The 12094-nt window shown below is 50.2% G+C and overlaps 1 protein-coding gene across 1 annotated transcript; it reads right to left on the bottom strand.

Moving 5' to 3' along the window:
• Nucleotides 1-7137: 7137 nt before the first annotated feature.
• On the bottom strand, nt 7138-10796 carry EDN2 (endothelin 2). The gene is made up of 5 exons (XM_075173841.1): nt 10733-10796; nt 10196-10340; nt 8924-9043; nt 8036-8140; nt 7138-7249 (listed from the first exon to the last, which is right to left on the bottom strand). The coding sequence occupies exons 1-5, from the start codon at nt 10794-10796 to the stop codon at nt 7138-7140; spliced, it is 546 nt and encodes a 181-aa protein (XP_075029942.1).
• Nucleotides 10797-12094: the final 1298 nt, after the last annotated feature.

The raw sequence follows: 12094 nt of genomic DNA, 5'->3' as shown, positions 1-12094 counted from the left end.
TTGTTTAAATCAGAAAACAAGCAATTTTCTCCTCTGTGCTCCTTGTCTGCATCCTTTGGGATCACAGAAGAAGGCGAAAGGGAGGATACCCCTCTGCTGCATTGCTTCGAAACAAATCCACACCGAGAGCCTGGGAAAGCAACCACCAGCCTGGTGCTCCTGGAGAGGGTGCACGTCCAGTGATGGGACGTGGCTCTGTCTACTGCTTGCTTTGGCTGCAGGGCAAGTTGAAGGCTTCAGCTCCTTTCTCATACAGTGTGTTTCTAAGGGTGCTCACACCTCCCATGCTTCATCAAATTCCTTGTGGGAGCCAGGGTGGGGCATGCGCTTGTATTCATTACCCAGCACAGCTAACAAATACAGCTTTAAATATGTGATTACTTAATCTGACTGTGCCCATTTAAATTTTCTGCTTCAGCTTCCACCCTCTCACAGGCCTCCTGCTATCACCTGAGATGAGAAACCAAAATCACTAGAAACCATTTCTATGGTAAATTCCACCTGCAAATGCTCGATGGTCCTGGTGGCCTCCCACATTTCAGAGTCTCAGCCAGATATTTAGCTGCTCATGGGACATCATTTTTCAGCTCCAGACTCATCTGACCCAGCTGAAGCCACTAAACCGTCAGAAACCTCCTCCCTCACTTCTCCTGAGTTGGATTTCTACCAGCTCAGTTTGCCCACCAGGGTTCAGTCTATGCTAGGGGGGAAAGGGAGTTGAGGACTGAAGAGTGTAGGGTTGACCTAAAGCAGGCTGCCGACCTTGCCAGTTCAAGAAGGCTTTCCCTCAGGGAGGTCAGTGAAGTCATCTCACCTTTGCAGGGCAACCTGATGGAGCAGTGCTTTGAAGAGGAACACACCGTTTCCTTTCGACAAGGCAGTGGCTGTAAGCTCTCCTCAAAGGTCTTACAGAAGTTAGATGGGTGAGACACCCCGTTACTCATCAGTGGGCAGGTGTGAGGTTGAGGAAAGGACTTCAAGTGGGCTAATAGGCAGTATAATGCTCCTGCTGAGTGTCAGAGGAAGGTGTGACAGATGGAGATGTGCTTCACCCAACAGTTTTACACCAGCTCTGCCTGCCTCAGCTTTCCTACCAATCCCCTCTTAAAAGAAGTGATTTTAAGGATTAAACTTGAGACCTAGTTCCCATGGGAGGGCGAACAGTACTTCACTGTTGCCTGGATCAGATAAGACAGGCTGTGGTCTGTTACTGTGATGCCTAGACTTGGTCATGACATGCAAAGAGTCCATGCCGTTCCTTGCCCCACAGCTGAAGATGTGGAAAGCTCACCAGCCTGTGGCAGAAGGCGTGAATTATGGAGCTGACATCCACTGTAGAACCACTTGTTCCTCACTCCAGCCAGCTCAAGACAACCAGTCAAGTCAATAATCTTCATACCCAAGGATACTGGAGCTAGAGACAAGTTTTGGCAACTTTAAACACAGAAGTTTAATCAAGCCCTCTATTTCCTTGGCCAGAGCTACCCATTGACACGTGCTGTATCCTGCCATAGTCGGAAGGGTGCAAGCCAAACCACAGGGCTGCACTCTGGCCATGGCCGAGATGACTGGAGAACCTCTTGGTGGTGGAGGACACTGAGAAGATCCCATTCCATTGAACTATATTATTCTAAGCTTGGCATTACAGCACAAGTGTTCACAGGAGGTATTTCCCAGAGAGAAGACCTTTTGCAGAATATCTGCCTCAGTGGCTTGTAGCTTTGGCTTTAGTTACATACAGGAGTGAAAGATTTCTGTAATAGATTGAATCCTACAGATAGAGATGCAGCTGCTGGGTAGGCCACCAGTACTGTCTGGGGGTCTATACTGCTGGTCCATATTCAACCTCCACAGAGCCACTGACCTTGTAGCTCAGGCCAGAGGTGCTGAAGCCAAAGGCATGGGGAGCAGCTGCTGACCCATGGCAAAGCATCACTCTGCACCATTCAGTGTCTCTTCCCCTCCTGTTGCACCATAGGTCTTATTTTATAAGGCCCAGCTCTTTTGCAGGGTGATCTAAACCAAAGCAGGGCAAAATTATAAAATGCCAGGCAGAAGAATCTTCTAGCAAAGCAGATATCTGCCATGGACAGCTTCTTCTTTCCATGGAAGCATCAAAGGCTGGCCTTGAAAAGGCATCCACCCAAATACCCCTCACTCAAAGCATCCTTCTATTTTTATGTCAACACATCTCCTGAGTAGAACCTATCAGTTCAACAAATGTGAGACATGAACAAAGTCCCACCAAAAAAAAATATTGCCTAACCTGATGAGGACAGAACTGTCCCACAGTACAGAAGGAGAGTTAGCTGCCTGTGGGCCATCTATAAAAGCACTTCTTCAGGAACTCCTGCTGCAGAAAAAATGCCAGAGTCACATGCAGGGCACAAGAGGTCCACTTTTATGGGAATTGTCAATCATAAAAAGCACTGCTCAATCAAAAAGTTGTAGCTTAGGAAAGATATCCTAGCACTTATACTTAGAACTAGCTTTGGAAGTTGCCTGCTTTCCTGGATCTTCCTCTTTAATAAAGTTTTGTTATTCTGTTCTTTCCTGTTACGTGTGAGAATTTATAAAATATGCCTCCTTCAACCCACTTCAGCTAATCTTTATCACTGAATTCAATAATCTCAGAATAAGCTCGTCCTCTCTTCTCCTTTTCCACCCTAATTAAGATGCTCTTAAGCATCTCCCCTCTCTTCTTCCCTTGGGTGATACCTAATTAGCTCTTGTAATTAAATCTGTAACCGAAGGGCTGGGCTTTGCACAGACGTTGGCATTGTTCCAGGCAACACCATGGGGTTGCTGCCAGGCTCAGGTTGCTCCTCAGCACTGGGTGGGACACCTGAGGGGCCTTATATAAGATCCTTGCAAGGAGGTCTTCTGAGATTTTTTGATCGGGGCCTTGGGGGACTTTTCTGGATGTCTGGTTATCCAGATATGTTGACTTCCAATATTTCCTTCTGTAGTACTCGCTGGTGAGTCCAAAGTTTCCCCAAGTGAATGTGGACAGCCTGCCCTGGAAGATTTTCCATTATTCAGCCCTACCTGCAAATTTTCCCCTGTTCATTGATCTTAGGGCCAGAAAAAAAAAAACAACCAACCCACCCACAAATGGATTAGTTTAAATTTTCTCTCTCCTTGTTTGAATGTCTTGCTTCAAGTCCACATACTGTAGCAGGGCTGGAGAGCGTTTCTTATGGTCACACCTCCAGCAAACGCGATGCTCCCCTTGTGCTATTACTCTCACAGCTGGCTGGGCCACGAGCTGCCCGAGCAGGGATTCTTTGTTCTCTGAGACCAAGGCCTGACGAAGGTCATAGTTCTTCTGTGACTTAAGAAAGACAAATAAAAGACTGGGCCCAAGGCTTGCTCAACAGACATTCCAGATGACGAGGAAATCTTTCCTGGGAAATGAATGAATTTCCAACAGCTTCCTCATTCACACCATCTGAAATCAGTCCAAGCAGGACACTGTGGAAATTACCCCCAAACAGGCAAAATTTTCAGGAACAAGGCTGAGCAGAAGAGGGGAGAATTGCACCTTAGATATTATACGTAGGAAATCTGCAGTGTTTCAGGGTACCTTTTTTTCCCTTTTACCTGTAATTCAAGGTCCTTTTTATCATAGACTGTTGTGGTTTAACGCGGCAGGCAGCTGAACACCACACAGCTGCTCGCTCATTCCCCCCCAGTGGGATGGGGGAGAGAATCGGAAGAGTAAAAATGAGAACACCTACGGGTTGAGATAAGAACAGTTTAATAATTGAAATATAATAATAATAATAATAATAAGAAGAAGAAGAAGAAGAAGAAGAAGAAGTAATGAAAAGGAAGCTAACAAAAAGAGAGAGAAATAAACCCCAAGAAAGACAAGTGATGGAAATGAAAAACAATTGCTCATCACCAACCGACCAATGCCCAGCCAGTCCCCAAGCAGTGGCCCCCTGGCCAGCTTTCCCCTAGTTTATATACTGACATGGCGCCATATGGTATGGAATATCCCATTGGCCAGTTTGGGTCAGCTGTCCTGGCTGTGCCCCCTCCCAGCTTCTTGTGTATCTCCAGCCTTCTCAGTCAGTAGAGCATGAGAAGCTGAAAAGGCCTTGACCCTGAGTAAGCACTGCTCAGCAATAACGAAAACGTCCCTGTATTATCAACACTGTTTTTAGCACAAATCCAAAACATAGCCCCATACTAGCTACTACGAACAAAATTAACTCTATCCCAGCCAAAATCAGCACATAGACCTTTATCATTAAAGTCATAGAAACTATGACTTACTGTCATAGAAACATCTGAAGGAATCTGATTTTCGCACACTCCAACACCAAGTCACAGGGTGGAGGCTTGGCCATGGGGGGTGCAGCTCAGCCAAGAAAGCCGGGCAATAGGAAAGGATGGGGCTGTACCTCTCTGAACTACTGTTCCCACGAAGAAGTGCTATGGTTTCTGGGTATGCAGCATGAACAGCGCTAGCTATTACATTAATGTTTCTTTTTTATCCCCTTCTCACAGCTGCGCCATGAGATTCACTGAGTTAACTACACCAGAATTAACTATGGTGTGGTCTTCATGCAAAGACAACCATCAAATGGATGATGAATTTTTAACTGTACTTAAAAAGAAAAATAATAAAAACAATCAGCAAAACTCCGATTTAAAAGTTAGTGGGCGCAGGAAAGGGTGTGTAGTTGCTCTGTCCCTGCGATGCTGACACCCACAGTCACAGAGCTGCTAAGAGGATTTGAGGCAAAGGACTAAACCACGGGAAAACATTAACAGGATCCCTTGGCACAAGGATTCAAACTGGTCTCAGCATCCACAGCCCTAAGCACAACAGGTTGGGGATTATTTCACATCTATGTTCCCATAGACATCTAGAAAGTAACAAGGTATTTATTTTAAGTTAAGGAATGTTTAAGTCAGCTAGATGGATTCACTTTGAACTGAAGTTCGCTCAGGACTGTTCACAAGAACTCCCCATTCTCACCCAGCTTTGCTGTCCCCCTCACTTTCACAGTGCTTTTGGCCAACTGGGCTTCTTTCGCTTCATCCACCAACACCCAGCCATCAAATAAGGAAGAAAAATGGTATTGACTTTTGCCATTATTTATTACAAATTAAATTTTGCACATTACTGTCTAAAAAAATCAATAGATTTAAATAAATATACAGATTTCAGGATGCTACATATGGCATGTGTGCACTAAGTCACTTAAAGATGAGACATTATACACACAAGGAGATATACATAGGTCTTTACAGCAGTAGTTTTATTTTAAATTACTAGGCTCACATTAAACCATGTGCAAAGTTTCCTCTGGAACAAACCCTTTCAGGATTTTTTTTAGAATAACTCAAACCTTCAGAAGGTCAAATATAAAAAAGTTTCTCTGCAGCTTTGGGGACCAAATGATTAGTTTCCTGTTTCATTTACGATACAATCAGTTGGTTTCATTTTTCCCCCCTCTAGGGCATAAAGCAAAATCAAGGAAGTATTTTGTATGTCCAATGGGACTACACTTGCAACAGCCACAGATTTTGGTCCACCACCAACTTCAAGCAGACTTTTTAAATGCTCATGTGTAATACTGGATTGGGCAGCAAGGGGGACCCAACAGTGGTTCCAGGAGAGCAATTATTTATCTGCACGAACCAGACGACAGCTGCAGCCACCATTTATAATAGAAGTTAATCTGCCCAGGCAAACAAAAGTGCATTTGTGATACAGCTCCAGAGCCTTGAGATAGTGTTTGCCTACAAGATTGGTTTCCAGGTCCTGGGCTCAGTGCTTTTTCCAAATTATTCCTTCCCTCCTCTGGGCCAGCAGCACGGTGCAGCTCCAGGCCTGGGGAAGCAGCCATGATTCTGGCATGAGTTTAAATCCAAGCCTTTCTTCTAAAGCTGTGCAGACAGTGCTGTGCTCTCTTCTCAGCGATCCCTTTCTCCACATCAATCCCACCTGGCTGCCCCTTGCCTAACGCATTCTCTATTCAGGTTACGCTTCTCATAGTGACATGCTATCCATATACTGATCATTTATTATATAAAGTCTGACTCAGAGACCTGATCTAAGCGAAGCAGCAAGCAAGCCTTTGTGTGCTATTTTCCCACCACCCATCTTCTCTGTCCCTAGCCTTTCCTTTCAGGCAGAGCTAAAAGAAAGCTGGGATTTCAGGTTAAGAGCTGGAAGTACTCTACCCCACTAAGGCTATGTCCAAGGAGATGAGACAGATTCACAGCACTGAACTCATCCAGACTAGCAGCTCGGCTCTGCCTCGGACCCCGCGGGGCTCCCTCCCCCAGGCTACGCGGGGCTGCATGCACGGGGCTCCTGCAGAATTACAGCTCCACTTCATCCTCCCCACCCCTGCTGCTGCTGTGCCTGATGGCAGGGGTCATGCTTGGATTTGATGCAAGCTCTGGTGTAAGCAAATTATCCTCCACCTAAACAAGAGCCACTTAAGGATGGCCCTTCAGTGAATTTCTCAGCCAAAGAATGCCACTGACTCCTCAGTTGGCTTTCAGGCTTCTAGATGATACATATTCTTTTAATAAAAAATCGGGAGCTGTTTTACCATGGGAGTCTCATTCATAGGCACATCGCACTGTCTGACAAGTAAGAGAAAAAAGTGCAAAGGTGGGCTCAGGCAGGTCACGCTGGAGGCAGTTTATCCCCGCCAAACCACCTCTGAATGGGGCCAAGCTGGAACCGTGCTCAAACGTGGCTCAAAGGCAGAGCAGACCAGGCCAGTGGTACGGGCTCAGTGCTGCCAGGTCCAGAACTGCACAGAGCCGTCTGGTTTGTAAGTGACTCAACCGCCCAGCGCGGGCTGACCCTCTGCCCAGGACTCCAGTGCAGAGTTTGGCTAGTACTCTACCAGCAGGACCCTTGCCTGATCCAAAAAGGCACAATTCAGCTCCACGACACATCTATGACTGTATAGAGAGACAGTTTTCCCTTTACAACAGTCTCTGGAGTGCATGCAGTACTGGTTCACGCAACAGGAGCACGGAGACTTCCACTTCTTCCCCCTTCCATGGCCTTTCCTTCAGCTCTAACTACCGACAGCGGCGTTAGTGGCACCCACAGGACTCCAAATTCTTCTGGTGAACTTGGTATGCACCTGTTTCTTATCTCTTCTTCTTCCAGATGTTTTTCTTCCAAGGCAAAACTGTTGGCTGTGCGTTCCTCTGAGAACGGTGCTGATGCTTGCCGAACCGCAGGCTGGAGACGGCAAGATCCCTGTAAACAGAAGAGACACTACCTTCATTCTCCACTCCATTTTCCTACTACTCAGCAACAGCCTGTATTATGATATTTATTTACTCCTCGCCAAGCTTTTTTCTGAGGCAGAAGACAGGAGAAGGAAGAGGGGCAATTTCTAGCTGCAGCTGCATTAAGCCACAGCGGAGATCCATCTAGCCCAATATCCCCTCTCCACCAGTGGCCAGTGGCAGAGGCTTCAAGGACTCCTGCAGCAGGGCATGACCCAAGTGATGCTTCCCCAGATCTGCCTTTCAGAAATTGTTCCCATTGCATCTGATTTAACTGCCACCAATGGACCAATCCTCCTTCAATTTGCCAACTCCCTTTAACTCATTTACACTCCCGGAGTCCACGGTTTCTTCCAGCAGTGAGTTCCACAACCCACTGATGTGATGTGAGAAAAGCTATTTTGGTCCAAAGCAGTTGCCCAATCAGTCACTTTCCTACATGATGCTGTCCCTCCGTCCCGTCTTGTACATCACCCATTTGCCTGTCCCATATCAGAGGAACTTCCCACCCCAATCAAGAATTACATTCTAGTAATATTCCTCTAGTTTTGGAAGGACACAAGCAACCCTGGTTCCCTCAGCTGTCAGCCTTCAATTCTACAGAGAGCAGAAATAGTCAAGTCTGCTCCTTTAAAGGGAGACACAAGGGGGAAGTCAGGTCAAGTCCAAGTAGCAACTGCAGTCTGGGGTCACAACCGCAGATTTTAAAGTGCGTATGAGGGCAGTTCAGAGCAGGTTTAGGTGGCATGCTCACCTGAGAGCTCTCAGCAGGCCGTGATGGGAAGGCCTCACGCCACCACTCTGCGGAGACTTCATTGATGCTCCAGAGCTCACTGGGAGCTTCAGACTCTGGAGGTACCTAAGGAGCAAGAGGAGATGCATGAAGCACTCATATCCACTGCAAGTACCAGGGGGTACTGCTCTAACGTCACCAGTGGCAGACTAAGACGGTTGAATGCATGTTTTAGAAGGGTTAATTGCAGCTATTTGAGAGCTATTTATAGCTCACTTTTACTTCTATCCTCACTTTATTCACAGTCATATTTAATCATTTGGGATTTTAACTATTGCCTTGAGATGAAATTAATGACAGATCTCTACAGTGATTTTGCTCCCCATCTCCCCACCATGTAAGCACTCCTATACCGCTGGCTGAAGCGAGACAACTGAGAGCCCACGTGCACTGTAAAAAGAGCCGGGTACAGAAGATATTTGACTTCTGAGTCCCAGCTCTCAGCAGTCCTACTCCTGCAGCCTCTCCCACCCGAGCCATGCAGGAGACACTGGTGTCCCAAAGCTTCACACCTCCGCTTGTCCCTCTCCCAGCGTGCTGCCAGCTCCTCCCTTCCCACCAGCGCACCCAGCACTTCCTCAGCCTCCTGGCAGCAGGAGGGATGGAGGTAACATTGCTTCATGTCAGCTAGTAAAGACACTATTGTACCACAAAAACACCCTAGTGACACTTTGCCAGGGCCTCTTGGGAGGGGTATGAAAGCCACTAGACAAGTTCCAGCCGTTTGCAAAGAGCTGCGCGGCCGTCCCCAGGGAGGCTGTAGAGGTATTCCAGCTCCTCAGCTTTGTCTGTCTGCTTGCACCCTCGCTGAGCACCCCCAGGGACATCCCCAGGACTCCCCCGACTTACCCAGGCTTCACCTGGCAGAAGGTGGCACAGACGTTGTCCCTCGAGTGCGAGCACTCGCACCTGCTAGGCGATCTCTTGCGCCGCCTTGGCGGGCTTCCCAAGCCATAGGGAGCGGTGTGTCTGTTAAAAACAAAAGAAATCAGCTATGCAACTAACTTTTTATTAGCCAACAGGTTTATAGCACAGTCCTGGGAGGCAGCCAAGCCAGTGCCAGGATAATAAAAGACTCATCTATGGGCATAAGGTGAAAAGGTCACTGATATGTCTAAGCCTTTAAACTCCAGCTCCTCTCCCACCTACTGTTTTCCCCACCCTACCCCTCCCAGGGAGATTGCTGTGCCAGTATGTGCTGGGTTGCAGTTGGCATCTTCTCTTCTTGCAGCAGCCCAGGCGCCCGTGCAAGGGTCGCCACATGGGCTGGGCGAGCTGGCAGTTCACCTGGGTGGCAATGCACAGGAGGAGCGTGGCTGCCCCAGTCCACCAGCCCCACCAGCAGCCAGCAGCCAGCTTCCCAAGCAAGAGATGTCAGGGCTTTCCCTCCCCCCGCGGGTTTTAACACACAGGACATAGTACAAATCAAGATGTCTTGGGGCCATAACAGGTTCTTCTGATCACAGCATGCTTTCAGAGCTGTTAGCACATTCCCACTCCATCTTTGATCGCAATCTACTCTCCCAGAGGGTTTAGGATTGGCAGTGACTGCAACTATTCTCTGAGCAAGCAGTGAGTTGTAATTGCACGTTAGCGAGCATGATTATAACCACACCTGAGTGCATGTGTTTTGCTACGGTGTGATGGCCATTGGTCTGAAACTGCTCGGAAAGCTGCTTTAGCATTCTTGAGGGCAGGACTTGGCAGCCACGGGACGTTAGCGCCAGCCCACCACTGTCTCATTAACAATACTGGCAGTCAGGGTTACAGTTTGCAAGCGGGTAGAGTAACTTTCTGACTTGCAGCTATAACATCTTGGTGTTGCTTTCGGCTTGCAAAGGTACAAATCTCCGAAAAAGATGAACCCATGAGGAGGCAGTGCCCTGTGCTTTCACCCCCCTCCCCTCTGGGTTATACTGAAACTCCTGAGCAGAAGCAGAGCTTGTCCCTTTCTAGATGTTGGAAAGGACTGGACTTGCAGTGCTCTCCGGAGCAGGTGCTACAAGAGCCTCACAGCACTGGGACCCTTTCTCACCTTCCTCTAACCTAACCCCATCCTCGATCAGAAAGTACAGTGACATCAACAGAGCCACCCCCCCCGAAAGCTACGTTCACGCTTACCCAGGTGTGTTGACCCAGATGATATCCAGGTGACAGAAGTAAATGCATTCCTTGTCCAGCCAGCTGTTGCAGGAACATCGCTTGGTCCTCGGGTGCGCAGCGCTGGCTGCGGCCAGGTGGGACTCCAGCGGAGGATGGCCCATACCTGCAGCAGAAGGAGGAAGGGATGAGTCGCAGGCTCGGTGCGGAGCGCTGGAGTGCCCGTCGGTATGTCACCTCTGCAATTACACCTCCGGTAAGGATTACGGCGATTTCAATATGCAGGCACTTTTACAGGAGGTGCAGCCTTGCCGATTAGGCTGCGGGCTCATAAAGGACTTGCATAACCCTGGCAGCTGCAGAGGCTACCCCCGGAGCAAGGGCACGGCGAAGCCACCGTGCAATGCTCCCCACCCCGCAGCCAGCCTCCGGGCAGACCCGGGGCACCCTGCGGCACCCCACGCAGCCCCGCTCCCCCAGCCGAGGGGGCGCAGGCGGGTCCCCCCGCCAGAGCGGGCACCCTCGGGGCACCGAGCCCCGCTCCAGCCCGGGGCTCACCATCTTCCAGGAGGGCGCAGAGGGCGAGCGCCAGCAGCACGGCGCCGGCGGGGTGGCTGGGCATGGCCGCGGGTCTCGCAGGCGTGGGGCTGGGATGGCTGGAGAGAGTTGGAGGCTCTTGGGGTTTTTTCCTCGTTTTTTCCTCCTTTTTTCCCCCCCGCTCCCGGCTCTCCCGCTGCTTCTGCGTGCGCTGCTTTACCCGGAGCCGCCGCGATGCGTCTGGAGCCGGCGGGCGCTGGCAGGTGCTTTATAGCCCCGCCGCCGCCGCGTCACGGCCCCGCTCCGCCCCGCCGCGTGGAGCGGCCGCGGGGGAAACAAGCGGGGCGCGGGCACGCGTGGGGGGCGGTGGCGCTCTGCGGGGCGGCCCCCCGCGGGCAGAGCTCCGCGCCACCCTACCGCCCGCTCCCAGCCCCGCCGCTCCGCGGGCTGCGCGAAACACGCGTGGGCCCCCCCGACTCCTCGCGCTGCGAGGGGCAGGGAGGCGCGGAGTGGGGGTGGGGACGGTGCGGGGAGAAGGCTGCCGGGAGGTGGCGGAGAGTGGATGCAGCGTGGGGCGGGGGGCACCGGGTGCGCGCGGGGTTTGTACCCCGGGGAGGGCCACGAGTGGGAGCTGCTCCTGCCCCCGCGGCGTGGCCGGGGTCGGGGGTCGGAGCCTGCCGGCAGCAGGTGAAGGCAGGAGGTAGTTTGCAGCCGCTGCCGGCAGATGGAGCGGGAGGGGTACAGGCAGCGCGTGCCGCCGTGGGAGCCCGCTGGCTGCCTGCCACACGCGTGGGGATTGATCCCGGCCCCAGGCGCTTCCCCGCAGAGGGTCCCCCAGGCTGCCCGCAGCCCCGCGCTGCTCCTCCGGGCATGGCAAAAAAAGGGCAATTGAAACTACGCGTCTTAGCAGGCTAACTTGGTCTGCACAGGAAAGCTGAGTTAACCTGGGTAAACCAGGTAGAATTCAAGACAAGTTAAATTTCAAGTAAAATTGTTACTCAGTTCGAGAAAATACAACTGTTAAATGAAAGTCCCTGCTTTCTCTCTCCCTCTTTTTTTCATGAAATCAGTTTAAAGCCTTTTGCTAAGTTGAGTGATTAAAATTTCTTGCAATAAAACTGTCCAACAGCTGTCTGATTTTGCTTCGAAATTAATGATGGCATTCTCAACGCTATCTGCACATTTTTAGGATACAAAGAATGTGAAATATAGAAGTCACCTCCTGGCATGCACGAAGAGACAGGCAAAGCAGCTTCATCTTGCCCATCACGTGTGTCATGCAGAAGTAGGAAACTCCAGAGAAGTGTTGGGTACTGACCACAACAGGGATGGATAACAGCTTCCAGGCACCTCGTATCCCCTGGGGTCACCACTCCAGCTCAG

This window comes from Calonectris borealis, chromosome 25, assembly GCF_964195595.1.
Source record: "Calonectris borealis chromosome 25, bCalBor7.hap1.2, whole genome shotgun sequence".
Taxonomy (NCBI): Eukaryota; Metazoa; Chordata; class Aves; order Procellariiformes; family Procellariidae; genus Calonectris; species Calonectris borealis.
Note: the sequence above shows the minus strand (reverse complement) of the source record. Positions and strands in the feature narration are given on the sequence as shown.

What these genes read in the sequence shown, in the direction of transcription:
- EDN2 (XM_075173841.1), bottom strand. Translation starts at nt 10,796, where the DNA reads ATGCCCAGCCACCCCGCCGGCGCCGTGCTGCTGGCGCTCGCCCTCTGC. An exon ending in CTGCGCCCTCCTGGAAGATG is followed by an intron (nt 10,341 to 10,732) that starts GTGAGCCCCGGG and finishes CTTCTGCTGCAG; the next exon opens with GTATGGGCCATCCTCCGCTG. An exon ending in GGCCTGCTGAGAGCTCTCAG is followed by an intron (nt 7,250 to 8,035) that starts GTGAGCATGCCA and finishes TTCTGTTTACAG; the next exon opens with GGATCTTGCCGTCTCCAGCC.